General features: G+C 34.9%; 1 protein-coding gene across 3 annotated transcripts in view; it reads right to left on the bottom strand.

Annotated features, from left to right (window-relative positions):
• Nucleotides 1–18,040, bottom strand: part of DDX4 (DEAD-box helicase 4) — a 70,040-nt gene that overhangs the window by 10,873 nt on the left and 41,127 nt on the right. For 2 of the 3 annotated variants that reach the window (XM_064595589.1, XM_064595590.1), the window contains 10 exons: nucleotides 14,133–14,234; nucleotides 13,092–13,172; nucleotides 11,716–11,763; nucleotides 9,992–10,039; nucleotides 9,840–9,887; nucleotides 9,480–9,622; nucleotides 8,685–8,837; nucleotides 6,908–7,062; nucleotides 3,236–3,365; nucleotides 1,608–1,774 (listed from right to left, as the gene is read on the bottom strand). In XM_064595589.1, coding sequence (XP_064451659.1) covers nucleotides 1,608–1,774; nucleotides 3,236–3,365; nucleotides 6,908–7,062; nucleotides 8,685–8,837; nucleotides 9,480–9,622; nucleotides 9,840–9,887; nucleotides 9,992–10,039; nucleotides 11,716–11,763; nucleotides 13,092–13,172; nucleotides 14,133–14,234 — 1,075 coding nt within the window. The remainder of the gene's footprint in view (nucleotides 1–1,607; nucleotides 1,775–3,235; nucleotides 3,366–6,907; nucleotides 7,063–8,684; nucleotides 8,838–9,479; nucleotides 9,623–9,839; nucleotides 9,888–9,991; nucleotides 10,040–11,715; nucleotides 11,764–13,091; nucleotides 13,173–14,132; nucleotides 14,235–18,040) is intronic. The other variant, XM_064595591.1, reaches the window with a different exon arrangement.

Here is an 18,040-nt window from a genome sequence, read left to right as displayed (position 1 = left end):
GCCAAAGATGAAGACGAAATGCAGATACCACTTTTCAAATTTAAGACACCATTTAATATAAGAAACTATTATTTTATATACTACTAAGAAAGAAAAAAAATCCTAACTGATCAAATGCTTTATTATTTAGACGTTTTCCCCAATAAAGAGCTCTTTTTAACCTTACAGAGAGACTTTTTAAAACCTCTCTTAAGTAAACCAAATCGATAGCCAGCCCCACTATCAGATGACTTGTGAAGTGTCTGATCCCATTTAACACTCTATCAGACAGGAAGACACACTTTACAGCAAAAGAAGTAATGGAGCAGGCCCATAACCATAAGGTCTATAGGTCATATCATACCACTGAGTAAGGAAAGGATTAAGGTATAGGCAGGGAAAGATAGGGGGCCCCTGGCTAGGCTCTGAGACTATTCCTGGCTGGCAGAAGTGCTAAGACAGAGTGAACAAGGTATAAGGAAACAGACCACCCGGCCTTGGATGTTAGGGAGTATTCTTTGGCGGCTACAATGTATCACAGAAAATGACCAAGCCTCAAAGAATTAAGTCATTAAGGGGGTTATCAATAGTCCTTGCTCAAACCAAGATGACACAAGAATCTGAAGGACACAAGCTTCACAGTCAGTTCTCAATAAAAGACTGCCACTAAAAGCCCTCAGTGGCAACCCATTTGGGACCCCTCTCACTCTAGAGAGCTTTCTCTGTATCCTTACTTAATAAAACCCTATTGCTTTACTCTCTCCTTTGTTCGCGAGATTCATTCTTGGACCCTAGCTCTCTCGCTTCACCACAACATTCAGAAGCTGTCAGCCTGACAGAAAGTGGAACATCCACTTAAAGAACAGCTCACAGGCCAGCTTGGAAGTGTTTCTTTACAAAGGTAGCATATCATTCAGCAGGGCACAGTAACTTTCAATCAGAAATCTTTATATGGTGCATTCAGTCTGAAAGCCAAGGGGTACAAAGCAAGAGTGGCCCCCTTACCATCACTCCCAGTGACCCACATAGGAAATCTGTGTTTCCCATCCCCCTTAAGCTATAGATTCTGCAGGTTTGGAGGTCTTGGTTCCCAAAGAGCAAAAAGTTCTGTCACAGTCAACAGGAGGAGTCTTACTGAATTACGAGCTAAAGTTGCTTTCTGATCACTTCAGGCGCCTTGTGGCCAAGGGAGCAGCGAGCAGGAAGAAGAGTCACAATTCTAGAAGGGATGTGTCATCCTAATCTCAGAATTCACCAAGCCATATAGTATATATAGTAAGATATTCAATACGTGTCAACAATTGGTACATGAATTTTCTAAGAAAGGCCCAATTTTCCCAAGCTCTATAATTTTGGTTTGAAAAGAAGACATAAATATAAAAATAACTTCATTTAATAAGCACTTATTAAATCCTAGCTAGGTGCTGTGACACTAATGCAAAGCCAGGGATAAAGGCAAGAAACAATCAGATGAAAAATACAGTAACCTAATTAGGAGTACATCCACTTCTATGTTAAAATCTTCACGTAAAAAAAAACCCTCAAAAATAATATATTCGCATTGCTTTTCCTCTCATAAAAGCATTTATGTACAAAACAATTATTTTTAAGAAGGAAAAAAATGTTACCTTTGAATTTCTTCTGGAAAAGTTGCACTAAACATAAGGGTTTGACGCTGTTCCTTTGATGGCATTCCAGGGCAGGAAATTAACTTCTTCATTTCTGGTACAAAACCCATATCCAGCATGCGATCGGCTTCATCCAAAACTAAATATTTGACTTGTCTGAGACCAATCTTTAAGAATATTTTCAAGAGTTAGAGTAGAAAATGAATATTAATCAATATATTAAACTAAAATGTTCCTCACAACTCCAACTACTAATTCTTAAGCATGAAGATTAGAAATCAATGCATAAAATAATGAGAATTGGTATGCTTAGATAACACTAGTACTGTTTAAATATTGATGAACAATTCTTGATCTTCACTAGCATGTTAGCCACTAGCCATATATAGCTATTAAGTACTTGAACCACAGCTACTATGCCTAAAGAACGGAATTTTTTATTTTATATCATTTTTAAATTTGTATAGCCACATGTGACTACTGACTACCATATTGGACTACACAGATGTAGATCTTATTATCTGATAAAATCAGACTCTTTAATGTAAGGAAAAATTTCCTAACAGCATGACATATTCAAATGTCTTATAAGTGGTAAATTTAGCTCTAACACTCTAAACTCTTAATAAATTCGCCATTCTCTAATCACTTGGGAACAACTGAGAAACTTCTGTCACCTTCGCATGAATACTTAGCTGCTATAAGGAGAAGCAGACATTTTCAAGGAAAACAAATTAATTTGGTACAACCGTGTAAGTTGTTTAGTGAGAAATCAAGGTGGATTTCTCTGGATAGTCTGAATAAGTACCCAAAGAAAACTATCTTTATAAAGAAAGACCATGTTTTGAGTAATCCCTTCAGAGAAGAGTGTAAAAAAAAAAATGAGGTTCATCAAAGTGAACTTAAAGCACTGATTTACTGATGTGATAATGTGTTATGTGAATACCTAAAATAAATACATAAACCTAAATGTCTTTTTAAAGATTCAGAAATTTAACAATCATTCCTGTGCTTAAAGAGACAAATGCTAATAACCAGGCTTTCTTTCAGGAAGAAAAGATGTCATCACGACTTACATGAAACTAGATAGAAGCATTTACTCCATTTCTCCCAGTGTAGTGGAATATGGGATACAGACTTCAGTCAGATCCAGATTCTAACCGTAGCTCTATCACTAGAGCTAAGTGAGGGATTTTAAATAAATTACATAATTTCATTGTCTTCTCAAATACAAACTAGGAAATACTATTTATCTACTGTTGGAATTATTTTACTAATTATGTAAGAACGCATTCAAAGAATGCACTCCTGGGTGGCGCAGTCAGTTAAGTGTCCAACTCTTGGTTTTGGCTCAGGTTATGATTTCAGAATTGTGGGATTGAGCCCCGTGCTCAGCATAGAGTCTGCTTAAGACTGTCTTTCCCTCTCCCTCTACCCCTCCCACCCCATGCTCATGCCCTCTCTAAAATAAATAAATAAATCTTAAAAAAAGAATGCATTCAGAGAATCCTATGGGGGCCTAACATATGGTGCTCAAATAAACCCCTATCTCTTTGCATCACTTTCCCTTTCCCATTCAAAAAAAATTACTAATCAATCCACAGTTTTATTACCTCTCCAGGGCCTACCTTTTCTTTACCTATGATATCCATCAGTCTCCCAGGAGTAGCACATAATATATTACAGCCTTGTACTATTTGTCGAATTGAATGCCCCAACTGGGTTCCCCCATATATAACAACAGCTCTTACACAGGTCCTATTAACAAGAAAAATGCACGTTATTTTCTAGTTATGTGAAAAGCATACATTTGTTTCTAACAAGATATAAAAAGAAATCCATAAAGAAAAAACCTAACATATTCAACTACCTGAAAAAAATTAAATTCTTCCTAGGAAGAAGTTGAAAAGCAAATGACAAATGATGAAAAAAAAAAAACAAACCCTGCAATCTATCCAATAAAGGGCTCTTCAAAAACAATAGTAAATACAAATACCACCTCATAAAAATTGGCCAAAAACATGAACAAGTGGTTCATAAAAAATACAAATGGCTTTTAAACTTTTCTTTAAGGTCAACATTACTTCAAAAATGAAGACAAATGAAGACTCACACATTTTTCCTGAAGTGTAATAATACCACATTAGCCATGGTGTGGGCAAATTGGCACTCAAAAGGATAAACTTTCACAATTTTAATCTCTTTCACAATTTTAATCACTCTTAAAATTTAAAAACTTTTCTCTTGTCCCAATAAATTCACATGTACGAATTTACCCTTCAGTATGCCCTCACAAATGGAGAAAGATGACGTTACAGTAATATTCACTGCCAGCTTTATTTTTAGGATCAAAAGACTGAAAACTAAGCATCTAACAGTAGAAAAGTTCTAACTATAATCCAGTCATCCAAAGGGATACTGTGCATTCATAAAAAGAAAAGGGGTATAGTTCCAGATTAAGCATTATGTCCAACATTAACCATTAAAAAAAATAGAGTGACAACAGCTTAGTATGCTACCATTTGCTGAGAGGAGGATTAAAGTGCATACATGTGCACCAGTTATTTCTATACTAATTCATACAAAACTATTATGAGTAGGTGACTCTAAAGAGGAGAATTAAGTGCGGGGGTGGGGTAGTGAAGAGAACAGGACAATTTTATGTTTTGTTTTGTTTTTTAAGTTTATTTAAGTAATCTCTACATCCAACTTGGGGCTCAAACTCATGACCGTGAGAAAAGAGTTGCATGCTTGGGTCTCCTGGGTGGCTCAGTCAGTTAAGTGTCCGACTCATAATTTTGGCTCAGGTCATGATCTCATGGGTCGTGGAATCAAGCCCTGCATCAGGCTCGTACTGCTTGAGATTTCTCTCTCAAGTAAATAAATCTTAAAAAAAGAAAAAGAGTTGCATGCTCTACTGAATGAGCCAGCCAGGCACCCCAAAAACTTTGTTAATTAAATAAACTCATTACTTTAAACAGATTCTTTGCTTTCTCCTATTGCTAGGCCTAAATAAGGTATACATAAAAAATACTTATAACTTAGTAAATGCTAAGGATTCAGTAACCTAGTTATTACCATTATTATTCTAAATGTACCATAACTTAACCAGTCCTTGAATGACAGACATTTAGATACTTTTCAGTCTTCTGCCACAATGTTACAACAAATCTCCATGTACAAATATTCATTTTGTGCATGCATGTTATCTGAATTTACCATGCACATGTTTTTGTTTTTAAAAGAGAAAATATGTGTTATTTTTTACTTGACTTAAAAGCCTAAAAGCAACATAGTACACTGGCCTAAGCAATATATATCCACTTTTTCCAAAAAAAAATCTGTTAAGCTTGACATTAGATTTTTTAAAATTTTTTATTGTTATGTTAATCACCATACATTCATCATTAGTTTTAGTGTTCCATGATTCACTGTTTGTGCATAACACCCAATGCTCCATGCAGAACATGCCCTCTTTAATACCCATCACCAGGCTAACCCATCCTCCCATCCCCCTCCCCTCTAGAACTGTCAGTTTGTTTTTCAGAGTCCATTGTCTCTCATGGTTCGTCTCCCCCTCCAATTTCCCCCCCTTCATTCTTCCCCTCCTGCTATCTTCTTCTTCCTTTTTTTCTTAACATATATTGCATTATTTGTTTCAGAGGTACAGATCTGACATTAGATTTTTAATAACTTTAGTTTTTTCTTCTCATTTTAAAATAAACTGACTCAGGGGCACCTGGATGGCTCAGTTGGTTGAACATCTGACTCTTGATCTCAGCTCAGGTCTTGATCTCAAGGTCCTGAGTTCAAGCCCCACTCTGGGCTCCATGCCCAGCGTGGAGCCTACTTAAAAAAATAAAATGAACTAATTCACAGAAAATAAAATGTTAATAACAATTTCTACATAGAAAGCTCTAAAAAAAAAAAACTGCAAAAACAACACTAAGATCATATCAGATAAAGTGATAAATAACAAGGAAAATTTATTAAGCATTCCAAAAGTAGTTTAACCTCTTAATAAATGAAAAAAATGAAGATACCTGTGGTGATTATACACAAAATTCTTCCATATTCCTTCCTTTCTTCAAATATAGATCCTAACTCTCTTTCCCCTTAAGTGTGTGCAAGGCTGGCTGCATACATGTGCAACCTGTGCAGTCACATAGGGTCCCAAGGTAAGAAGAGCCCTTAGCTTGGTTTAATGCTCTCTATATGCTGTCTTAAAATTCATTAATAATTTTTGAGCAAAGGACCTTGCGTTTTCATTTTGCACTGGTTCCAGCAAATGACATAGTTGGTCCTGAGTATGGGGTAGATTTAGTAACTTGCTGAGTAATGAACACAATATGGCAGAAGTGACTGAGACTGTTTTAAAAGAGCCACTATAGCTTCCTCCTTGCCCCTTCTCAGTCATCACTCTAAGCAAGCCGGATGTCACTTCCTAAGGACAACCAAGGATCCTTACGGGAGCAGTACAGTCAAGCCTTCAGATGACTACAATTGTTAGCTGGTATCTTGTCTGCAGTCTTATAACAGACCTCAAGCCAGAAGCACTCAGCTAAACTGTTCCCCAATTCCTTATCCCCAGTAAATATTAGGTAATATTTATCATTTTGAGCAACTATGTTTTAGGTAATTTGTTAGGCAGCAATCAATACCAAATGTTGGCAGAATGTATAGTGAAACTGGCATTCTCATATACTGCTGATAGAAATATATATTGGTGAAAGCTATAAGGTCATACCCTTTAAGATTAAACTTGTAAAATCCTACTCTAAGGAAATAGTTAAGACATAAAAATAGAAAAACTTTATTTAGCAAGCTCTTCATTATAATTTTATTTATAGTAGCCCCAAACTAGAAACAACCTAAATGCCCCAAAATAGAGACATAAAATATGTACCCCTAAACAATCTTAAAATGATTAAAATTTGGGGTGATTATGATATAAGCATTTTCTATATTATGAAGTTACATGTGAACAGATTATTACTAGGAACACCCTAAGTGCATTAAACATGCATTCAAAACTACCAGTAAAAATACCATCAACATGTTCACTATTTTATCTTTCTACTTCTATTATCATCTGATTTTTAATATGCATGTTTTTTTAAAAATAAACATGCTTCTTTTAAAGATAAAAATAAACAGGGATTCCATAAAGAAGATTATGAAAAAGTACACTTCAATCAAGTAACACTAATTACATGACTGCACTGAGTTCTTCCCAAAATAAGTGAGAAAAATCTCTATAAAGAAAAGCTTGTTTTGAGTGGCATTCCAGATGTACATACCCAAAAGAAAACTTTCTGGCTTCCAGATAGATCTGATTGATTAATTCTCGAGTTGGTGCTACAATAATACACTCTGGTTCCTGCAGCTCTTTAAAACGACTGGCTGTTATTCCATCACGCATCATATGTGCCAAAATTGGCAAGAGAAAAGCTGCCTAGAAGTTGAATTACATAATTTACAAATTTATAATACATCATCCTTCTCCCTGTAGAAATAAACCTATTCCTTATTCCCTTACAGCTTCTAGATTCTTCTTCCACCTTGCTGGTAAATTTAAGATGAGAGAGGAAAACAATTTTTATTTCAGTGAGTTTTTAACACTTCAACTTTTGATAGATATATTTCAGTTATTTAAAAAGCATACCCACGAATTCTAAATACTTAACATAAACTTATTTATAGAGGGTAATGTACACATAACCTGATATAAATCACTGCATTTAGCAATTACTCTAAATGAATTCCTTTTGGAGTAGAGCTACAAATATCACAGAATGCATAACAAAGGTGGTACACAAACAGCAAAAATTGGGAAATCATTCATTTGGATTACTCACGCTTAGTGAAGTTAATGTGGCAAGAGTGCTAGAGTTTTCTCATTAAGCAAATTAGACAGTAAAATCTACCTCCAAAATCATGTGTAAGTCATTCATCAGCTGCTGTATTATACAACTCATTTATTATCCTTTCAATTCTACTACAGAGGCTGATTAAAGCTAAAATAGCATGAACCACAATTCTTTGATTCAGAAAGGATAGGCTTTAAGACTCATCTCAGGGAACCCTCTTTAACAGACAGACCCCAGAGGTAAGTCCTAAGACCAACCTGATCTCATCAGAGTTCTTTTAGATAACATAACCTGAAGTTACTTCATATTAAAGACCAGGTACAATGAATATTGCGATTTCTCATTCTTTTGACTCCAAAATTTTATCAGCTTTATTATGCAACTTATTTTCTCTCTTTCTCTGCATTTTATAACCTCTGGTGCTTTGACCCTCCATCATCCTGTTTTATTTATTTGAGGGGGGGAGGGGCAAAGACAGAGGGAGAGAAAGAAACCCAAGCAGGCTCCATGATCAGCATGGAGCTTGATGAGGGTCTCGATCTCACAACCGTGAGATCATGACCTGAACCAAAATCAAGAGTCAGACACTTAACTGACTGAGCTACCCAGGGCACCCCTTTTGTTTTAGACACTATCATCTTCCAGGAGGGGTTAAACAGTCTTAAAATGGACTAAACATCTATGAACTGCAATGCTACTCTAGAAATAGTTCAAAATTCTTTCTTTAGAAGTATACAAAACCCCCCTGGGGCGCCTGGGTGGCTCAGATGATTGAGTGTCTGCCTTTGGCTCAGGTCATGATCCTAGGGTCCTGGGATTGAGCCCCCCGCTTCTCCCTCTCCCTCTGCTGTTCCCCCTGCTTGTGCTCTCTCGATCAAATAAATAAATAAAATCTTTTAAAAAAAAGTATGCAAACCCCAATAAAACCAGATTTCAGAAGCAAAAAAAATTAGTTTTTTTATGTTATGTTAATCACCATACATTACATCATTAGTTTTTGATGTAGTGTTCCATGATTCATTGTTTGCGTATAACACCCAGTGCTCCATTCAGTACGTGCCCTCTTTAATACCCATTTTAACAGTTCACTGAAATCGTCAACCTTCCATCCAACAAAAAAGCCTCAAACTACTTGAGAAGAACCAAAGTTCAAAAACTATTAATAATTTGATTATGGGGCAGAATACATGTGAAAAAAAGGACTTACAGTCTTTCCAGACCCTGTCTGAGCACAAGCCATCAAATCTCGTCCTGCTAGTATAATAGGAATACTGTATTTTTGCACAGGAGTAAGCTTAGTATAACCAGCTTTAGCAATGTTGTTATTCAGTGTCTGACAGAGATTAGCTTCCTCAAAAGTCTAAAGAAAGGGGGGGAAGGGTATGATTAAATTCCATATTATCATATGCAGATCATTCCATAAACATATTTCATTTGGGTTAGTCTCAAGTTTTTGTTAATTCCACTTTATATACTAAGGTTACTTTATCAATATGCCCCCACTCAAAAGTACTATCTACAGCCTGTATATTATTACTTGACAGAATTAAAGAGCACCCTTATAGACACTAGTTCTAATGACATTTTTTCCTGGCCCCTTAAAACCTGTAAAATATAAATATCCTGATCAGTAACAATGGCCCATTAACAACAGGGGACTGTAGGAACCTCCCACTCCTCAGAATATCATTCTCCTAAGACAGACTTTCTCACATACTTAGGAAGCAGGAATCTTCAATCCCTGGGAAAAATATCCTTTTTAATAAGTTTAAATGAAGTTCTTATCCCAGTTTGGGAATGTGGGGATGAAATTTAATACTCTTTCAACATAGCCATTAATTCTACAAGTAGTATATGGTAGATGTGGTTCTTAATTTCTAACCTAAACCATTATCTGCTAAAAATAAAATTTCCATATTCGGTAATAACAATCTACAGAAATGAACCATATACGTGACAAAGTTTGCTTTATAGTCAATTCAGAAATGATTATCACACTGACCAGAATTGCTGGTGGCGCATCATGCCCAGATACTTCTACAAGAATAGTATCATATTTGTCAAAGTTGATGCCTGTCTGATAGTGTGCGAAGATGGAGTCCTCGTCCTCAGGTGGAGGTGGCGGGATGTAGGTCACCTTCGGTCCTTAGGATTCAAACAAAAGACAGAGCTTACATGACAAGGACCAGAAGAAAAGTGAGAGAGAAAAAAACTGAAAATCAAATTGTAAATACTGAAGAACTTCCCACTGTTTACCATTAAAATTCACTTCAAATTTAAAAAAAGGTTAACTCTGCTCTTATTTTTCATTTTTATTAAAATACAACAGACGTTCATATGGCTCATACAAAAATTAATATACCTTGAGTGTCACCACTTTCTCCTCCTTCAGCTTCTGACTTCCAATAATCTTAAAGGGAATCAAACCCAACAAAGAGATAAATATTTTTTTAATTGAAGGATGTAAGAACTTTCACTATAAAAATCAAATATCTATTCTAAAGTAAAACTTACTTTTTCCAGAGCCTGTTACTACTTCTTCATTTAAACCTTTGTAACCACCTAATTAAAGAAATCCATACTGATAATTAGTCAAGATACAAGGCTGTGCACATCTTTATTTTCATTGCTTGTCTTCAAAGAGAACAAATTCTAAAAATGGACAGACATCTTTAAAGTCCTTCATATGAATAAGACAAGATTAATAGAATCCTTAACAATTTTAAGTTTAATATTCAAAATGCTGATTTTATGTGGATGATACTGTTTTATGTTATCAGTTTTTGTTTAAGCTGCTCAGTCCCTTTCCTAGTTGCTATATTCCTCAGCAAAGGAATGTATTTTCTAAAATGAACTAAAAGTCCATCTGTATTGGGGGATACCACTACCATTCCCAGGTTGTAGGATTCAGCAGGACTCAGAATATAGTCATACTCACAGCTAGGATTTATTACAGTGAAAGGACAGGGAGCATGGGCAAAGGGAAAAAGGTGCATGGGGCAAAGTCCAGAGATAACCAGACACCAGCTTCCAAGAGTCCTCTCCCACTGGTGTCACACAGGATACACTTAATTTCCCTAGCAACAAGTTGTGACAACATGTTGGAAATGCTGCCTACCAGAGAAGCTCATTAGAGCCACTTTCTGCCTGGCACATACCAATATTCCAGATTCCTGAAAGAAAAGCTGGTATTAAAACTACATTGTTGTAAAAACACTCCAGGCACAGTAAGCCATTCGTAAACTAGTTAGGGTGGTGAGAACCCTCCCCAAATCCAATTTCCCAGATACCAGGAAAAAAAACAACCTTGTAAGCAGGACATTCAGAGAATAGCAGTCAGGGCTGTCATGTTAACTCTTTTCCATACACTACCTTCATGGTTTTAAATAACTAGTCCTCTATTGCACCACTTTCCGGTATTATCACAAAAAAGAATAAGGACTGCATTAGATTTGAAAATCTAACTAGATACATTTTCACATGTAAGCTCTCTTTCTTGTCTGAACGTCCACAGGTTTTGAAATCCTTTACCCAACAAGATTTGAACATTTGTAGATATGGTTTAACTAACCATTAATAACCTCTTTCTATAATGAAGAATCTAAGAATCAAGGTGGGGAAACAGAGGCAGTTCAAGGGAGTCGTCTCTTTGAATGCTCTCAGACTACTAATAATCACTGAGGATTTTTCAGAGACATCAAGTAAGTTTTATTATTTTCCTAGTCTGGAAAGCATTTTAATTTTTATATTATAACATTAAATTTTTACAACTCAAAAACATTTTCATAGTACAAAATCATGTATACTGAGCTTTCTTTATGCCTTATACCAAATCAAATAACTATCTCATAAGGAAAAAACATTGTTTTAATATAAGAACATGTACATACAGACATTTCAATCTTCAACATCTGCACAGCATCCCACTTTAGGGTGATATGATTTATTAAACCATTATTTATTGATATATTTTGTTGCTTTTCAGTTTTTATTTATTATAAATGAAGCTTTAGTGAACACCCTTGTGCATACATTGAGCAAATACATCTATGGTATATAATTCCTATAATAGAACTGTTATGCTGAGGAATATTAAATAACTCTCCAAAACAGGCTGAGCATATGTCTACTCCTCAAAATGTATAAAAGCAGTAACAGCTACCTTTAACGTCAAAAATGAAATTAGGATTACTATAATGTTAATTAACCATATATAGGAAAACCAAGTTAGAACTCACCTCGTCCACTTCCACTGCCACTTCTGCTTTGGTAAGTGTCACCATTACCTGTAATGCATTTTTTTTTTGCAGATTATTTAGAGAAAACACAGCTCACTTTTTTTTTTAAAACACAGCTCTCCTCCTTGAACACATAAACCATATAGCTATTTCTATTCAAATATTGAGTGCTAAGGATTCCTGGTCCTTTCATCCATCCATCTCTTAATTCTACATTTAATTTAAATCTTTTCCTCATTTGAACATTTTGTTTAAAGATTCCCCCCACCTTTTTAAAGAAAGTTTTAGATTTACAGAATAACTGAAGGAAAGGAACAGAGATTTCCCATACACCAGTAGCCTCCTGCCCCCACATTTGAACAGCCTCCCCCATTATCAATATCCCCCACCAATGTAGTACATTTGTTACAACTGATGAACCTAAGCTAACATGGCATAATCAAAGTTTACATGAGGGCTCACTCTTGGTGTACATTCTATGGGTTTGGACAAATACAAAATGACATGTATCCACCATTAATGTATCACAAAGTATTTTCACTGTCCTAAAAAAAATGTTCCATGCTATTCATCCCTCCCCACAACGACTGTCAACCACTGATCTTTTTACCCTTCTCCAGAGTTGTTTCTTTTCCAGAACATCATACAGTTGGAAATTATACAGTATGTAGCCCATTCAGATTGGCTTCTTTCATTTAGTAATATGCATTTAGGGTTCCTCCTTATCTTTTCATAGTTTGATAGCTCATTTCCTTTTGGTGTTCAATAATATTCTATTGTCTGAATGTACCAGTTTATCCACATTTGCACATTTTTATCAACAAATGTGGTGGGTTTTTTCTTTTTCTCCTCAAATCCCCTAACTCAGAGTTCTCTTTGAAACCACTACAAACTTCACTTTCCTTCCTCCAATTAAGGGTATACTTTACACCTCAAACTAACTGGTAGATAAGAGAGAAGAAATAATTCACAGTGCACAAATTTTCTAAGGAAGGCAAAGCTGCCCACGTATTTTTGCCTGCAGATCTAAAAAGCAGAGAAACTCATGAGCTAACCCAGTATACTTAAATGTATCTATTCAGTTACTAATTGTAGAGTTAAAAGCATTTATGAATTGTTAACATTCAATAAGAAATTCTATTTCTGGGGTGCCTGGGTGGCTCAGTTGGTTAAGCATCTGCCTTCCTCTCAGGTCATGATCCCAGGGTCCTGGGACCCAACCCCACAATGGGCTCTCTGCTCAGCAGGGAGTCTGCTTCTCCCTCTGCCTCTCCCCCCAGCTCATGCTTACACTATCTCTCTCTCTCTCTGAAATAAATAAATCTTTAAAAAAAAAAAAAAGGAAAAAAGAAAGAAAGAAAAATTCTATTTCTCACCTGCGCCACTTAATGCTGGTCTTCTAGAACCAAAAAAGCCACCAGTGCGCTGTGTCCCCTCATCTTGTTCATATGCACTATCTATATTTATACATAATAAAATGAGATTATGTTACTTTTAAGAAGTTTTAAAATCATACAGTATAGAGAAGAAAATCAAGTCACAGTGCCAGAAGTTAAATATGTGAGGCAAAATAGTTTAAATTTTAAAGGAATCACCATGAGCAATTTTTCAAAGTACCATACAAAGGATTTCTCCACAAATCATTTCCTTTAATTACAAATTACTTCCTCAAAGTTTTTATTTTATTAAAATTATTTTATAAAAGCAGTTAGGGCCAATGCTGTTAAAATATCATATAAGCAAAAGTTAAATAACCTCCAAAAAGTAAACTGTTAACTACCCCAGAAACTTCACATTGCATCATCTCATTACTTATTCTCCAGAATAGCACCCCCTTGCTCCCACTGTTGCCAGATCAAACCTTCCAAGTCCTGAACACTTTTTTAAAAGTGACAATTCACTAATCTCCTATTTATTAAATCATTATTACAGATTTAATTTTAACTTCCAAAACCACTAATCTATCCTCTTCCATTAAGAGACAAATGCAATCCAACAGTGACTTCTGAAGTCAATACCCCTAGCTCCAAGAAATGATGGCTGGAGTAATTTAAGGTAGAAAGCTACATTAGTGAAAGAAGGTATATTGGCGGGGGGGGGGGGAGAACTTTAGAGAAGGCCACCTCTTTCTAAGGTTGGCTGTCATTATCAAGGCTCTAAAACACTTAGAAGTAGTAAATAAGATTAAAGAGCTGAGTCACACAAACTTCTAGAAAGATTCATGTATTCCAACTAACAAGTATGCAATTAGATATGTGTCTAAAAAAATAATGTTATATACAATGTAGGTGATTATGTACCAGTCACTCTGCTAAGCTGTTCTCATATAATCCTCTCAACAACCTTATGTATGAAAAGGAAATGATGAAAAATAAAACTTAACAGATAAAGCACACTATTTGCAAGTCACTACTAACTTGGACTTCCTAGACCAAATCCTCCACGGCAACCTCGGAAACTACCTCTTCCACCTCTTCTGGATGACCCTGAAGCTTCTGAATCATTTCCATCTTGATAGCCTATAATATTAAAACACACACACAAGAACAATACAAAACAACAACAAAAAAATCTTGGAGAAATGGTGGCCAAATTTAATTTAAGCCTTGTATAATTTAATGACTTTACATATTTTAAGGCATTAACAGTTACTAAAAAAGAAATGCCATATTTGAACTATAAATGTTCAACTTTACTAACATAAACAGACATAGCTACAATTAAAAAAAACAAACACTGCTTGCTTTGAGAATCAAAACTAAAAATGACTAGGGGTGGCTGGCTGGCTTAGTTGGTAGAATACATGACTCTTGGTTTCAGGGTCTTGAGTTTAAGACCATGTTGGCGGTAGAGTTTACTTAAGAAAAAAAAAACTAAAACTAAAAATTACTAAAAGAAAAAGTTTCACTTGTAAAACAATGAAAGTTGCCACGACTGCATCATTAGCAAGATCTCTAAAATGCAGAGAAGGATTAGATAAATCTAGGCTTGTATTTGTTCCTTATAGAAAATAGTAAAACATCTTACTCAAAGCACAGACATAAAAGCATATATAAAGTCTGATTTCCTGCTATAAATAACATATTAATTCAACTGAATACCAAAAATCAGTATTAACAGTTCAAGTAAAATTTGATCCCACCTAGAGCAGAACGAGATCAAATCAAAACCAAAATGTCAACTGGGCAGAAATAAAGAGAGTGAGATTTAGTTTATGAACTTGCCACTATTTACACCCAAAGAAACTGACCAATAAAGGTAAAAATTCTCTATATATTTCTTGATATTGAATTATATGTCTTTTCAAAACCTATTTATAAAATAGGGCAGAGTTAATTCAAGGTAGATTCAGTGTTATACATCTACTACCTAAAACTTACAGATCCTCAAACTGGCAATAATCTACCAATAATTACATTTACATTTTAATTCTAAATTATTTATTTGTGCCTCTTTATCTTTGAATAAGCCTTGTTGGGGTTTATCTCTTTTCAAGAAACAGTTTCTTTCTGATCTGCTTCTTTTTAAGGTATGTTACTTTGGTGTATGCACATGAATAACTAAAATATATAAAACATATATACAAGTTTAAAATGTAATAAATGAAAACCTATGGACCCACACTACCCAGCTTAAAACTAAGAATGTTCCCAATACCTCTGAAACCCGTGGATAGTCTTTTGCCCTGTAAAATTCCCCCCCGCTTTCTCAACCAATATCCTGAATTGTTTTTCATTTCCTTGCTCTTATTTTAATTCTTACCAACTATGTACATAACTTTTTGCAATGTATTGTTTAGTTTTGTGTTTGAGCTTTATGTAACAGAATCATATAGAATATATTCTTTACCTTGCTTCTTTAATCCATCTTTGTTTCTGCTGATGTGTGAAAATGTACTTCATTTTTACTGCTTAATAACATTCCACTGTATCTGTTTCATTCATGTCTATTATCTTTCTAACTTCCTTCTACTGAGTTTTTAATTAAGTTGAACACTGAGCTCACTAATTTCTTTTCTACTACATACATTTAAGATTGTAAACTTTCCTCAAAAAGTTAGCTGCTTTAGCTGTATCCCTTAAGTTTCCATGTTTTAATGTCCATTCAGGTCTAAATACCTTATTATTGCCAGATGAATTTTAATTCATAAATTGATAAATTCAGTTTCCAAATCACAATGGTTAGGCTTATCATTACGGATTTCTACTTTCATGAAACTTTAACAAGAGGACACAGTTTGTGATAAATTCTGCAGTATATTTGGGACTTCATTTTGGCCTTAATAGATGGTAAAATTGTGTGTATTTTCTATATGCTGCAGAAGAATGTGTAATTTATAATATGGGGTTTACTATTCCAAACAGAAATATTACATCAAGCTTAATAACTGGTATTCAAAACTTCTATAGTCTCCATAGTCTTAATCATTTCTGGTCTGCTCATTCTTTTCTTTTTTTTTAAGATTTTATTTATTTATTTATTAGAAAGCAAGAGAGAGAGAAATAGCATGAGAGGGGAGAGGGTCAGAGGGAGAAGCGAGCTCCCCACTGAGCCGGGAGCCTGATGCGGAACTCGATCCCAGGACTCCGGGATCATGACCTGAGCTGAAGGCAGTCGCTTAACCAACTGAGCTACTCAGGTGCCCCATCTGGTCTGCTCATTCTATCAATTTTCTAAGGGGAAATTAGTGGTGGGGGGGGGGCACCTGAATGACTCAGTGGTTCAGCTCAGGTCATGATCTCAGGTTCCTGCAATCAAGCCCCATGTGGGGCTCCCTGCTCAGCAGGAAGCCTGCTTCTCTCTCTCCCTCTGCCCCACCTCCTGCTCATGCTCTCCCTTTCTCTTCCTAATAAATAAAATCTTGAAAAAAAAAATCCCATGATGAGTGGTTTAAAATTTGCAAATTTTTCCATATAATTATGTCTACTTTTGCTTTATATACTTAAGAATATCTTGTTAGATTTCAAACCATGTTCCGAACTGTAATATCTTCCCAGTGAACATGACTTTTATCATTAAGTAATTATTTCTTTATTCCTAATATATCTGCTTTAGAGTCTATTTTGTCTCCTATACTTCTATTGGGGTTAATATTAAACTGACATTTTTTCTCTTTATTTTCAACTCTGCATTGACATACGTTTACTGTTAATATATATTATGATTACTAATGTATCAATTTCCTACTTCAATCATCCTATTTTGTGTTTTCCCTTCCCCGATTTTTCAATGTTTTTTTGTTTTCCTTTCTGTCCTTCTATTGATTTCCCAAACGCTATATTTTATGCTTTTCCTGATATCCTTCAATTTCAGCATGAATATTTAAGAAGTATTTATTTTCAACCTTGTCTCCTTCCTCAAAGTCCTGGCCTTCTATCCTATTGGATTTCCTCCACTAGTAAGTTATACATTATATTTTACCATACCAATTTTACCATTTTTAAGAAATTCTGAAATTAGTTTCAATCTGTTCTCTTTCCTACTGAGCTGACAAAGAACTTAAGTCTTTTCATTTGCTAGTATTTTAGTTCTTTCTTATTTCTAAAACCCCTAAATTAATGACATTATTACTGTCCTCTAAAGCCAATACTTATTTAGGTTTACCAATATGTTTACCAATTTTAAAATGTGTATTTATTTAGTTATGCTCATCATTGCTTCCTACTTCTTGTTGCATTCAGTTTCCTTCTTGTTAATATACATGATTCAGTAGTTCTTTCCTCAGTGGCCTGACAGTACTCAATACCATCTTTATCTAAATGGTGTTATTTCTCTCTGACACCTAAATTATCTGGATATAGCAGTTTCGATTCAGAACTATTCTCCCTCAGGATTCTACATTCTACTCTATTATGTTCTCTACTTTTATTGGAAAAAAAAAAAAAAAAGTTCTGCTGCCAATCTTTTGTTCTTTTATATGTGGGTCTTTTTCTGTTAGCTCTAAATATTTTTATCTTTGTAATTTTGCAACGTCAATACACATATAAGAGTGTGAATTTTTTTAAATTTGCTCATGATTCTTGTTCCTTCTTAACTCTGGAAAAGTTTCTCAACTATTCTCTGAATAGTTTTCTTTTCCCTCTCTCTCCTCCTCCCATTTTCTCTGTTCTCTTCTCAGGAGATATTTAGACATATGTTGGAATAACAGAGCTTCTTATTCTGTCTTCTGTAACTGTTAAATGCTTTCATGTTTTCCATTCCCAAATTTAGAGAATTTCCTCAGATCTATCTTTGGATTCACTTATTCTACTCATCTTTGTTTAATCTGTTTAATCTATTCACTACTGCTTTCTGTAAATTCAATTTGGTTTCTTTTCCAAACTAG

This window comes from Mirounga angustirostris, unplaced genomic scaffold, assembly GCF_029215605.1.
Source record: "Mirounga angustirostris isolate CCGP_5_RB_7025 unplaced genomic scaffold, mMirAng1.0.hap1 SCAF_7, whole genome shotgun sequence".
NCBI lineage: Eukaryota > Metazoa > Chordata > Mammalia > Carnivora > Phocidae > Mirounga > Mirounga angustirostris.
Note: the sequence above shows the minus strand (reverse complement) of the source record. Positions and strands in the feature narration are given on the sequence as shown.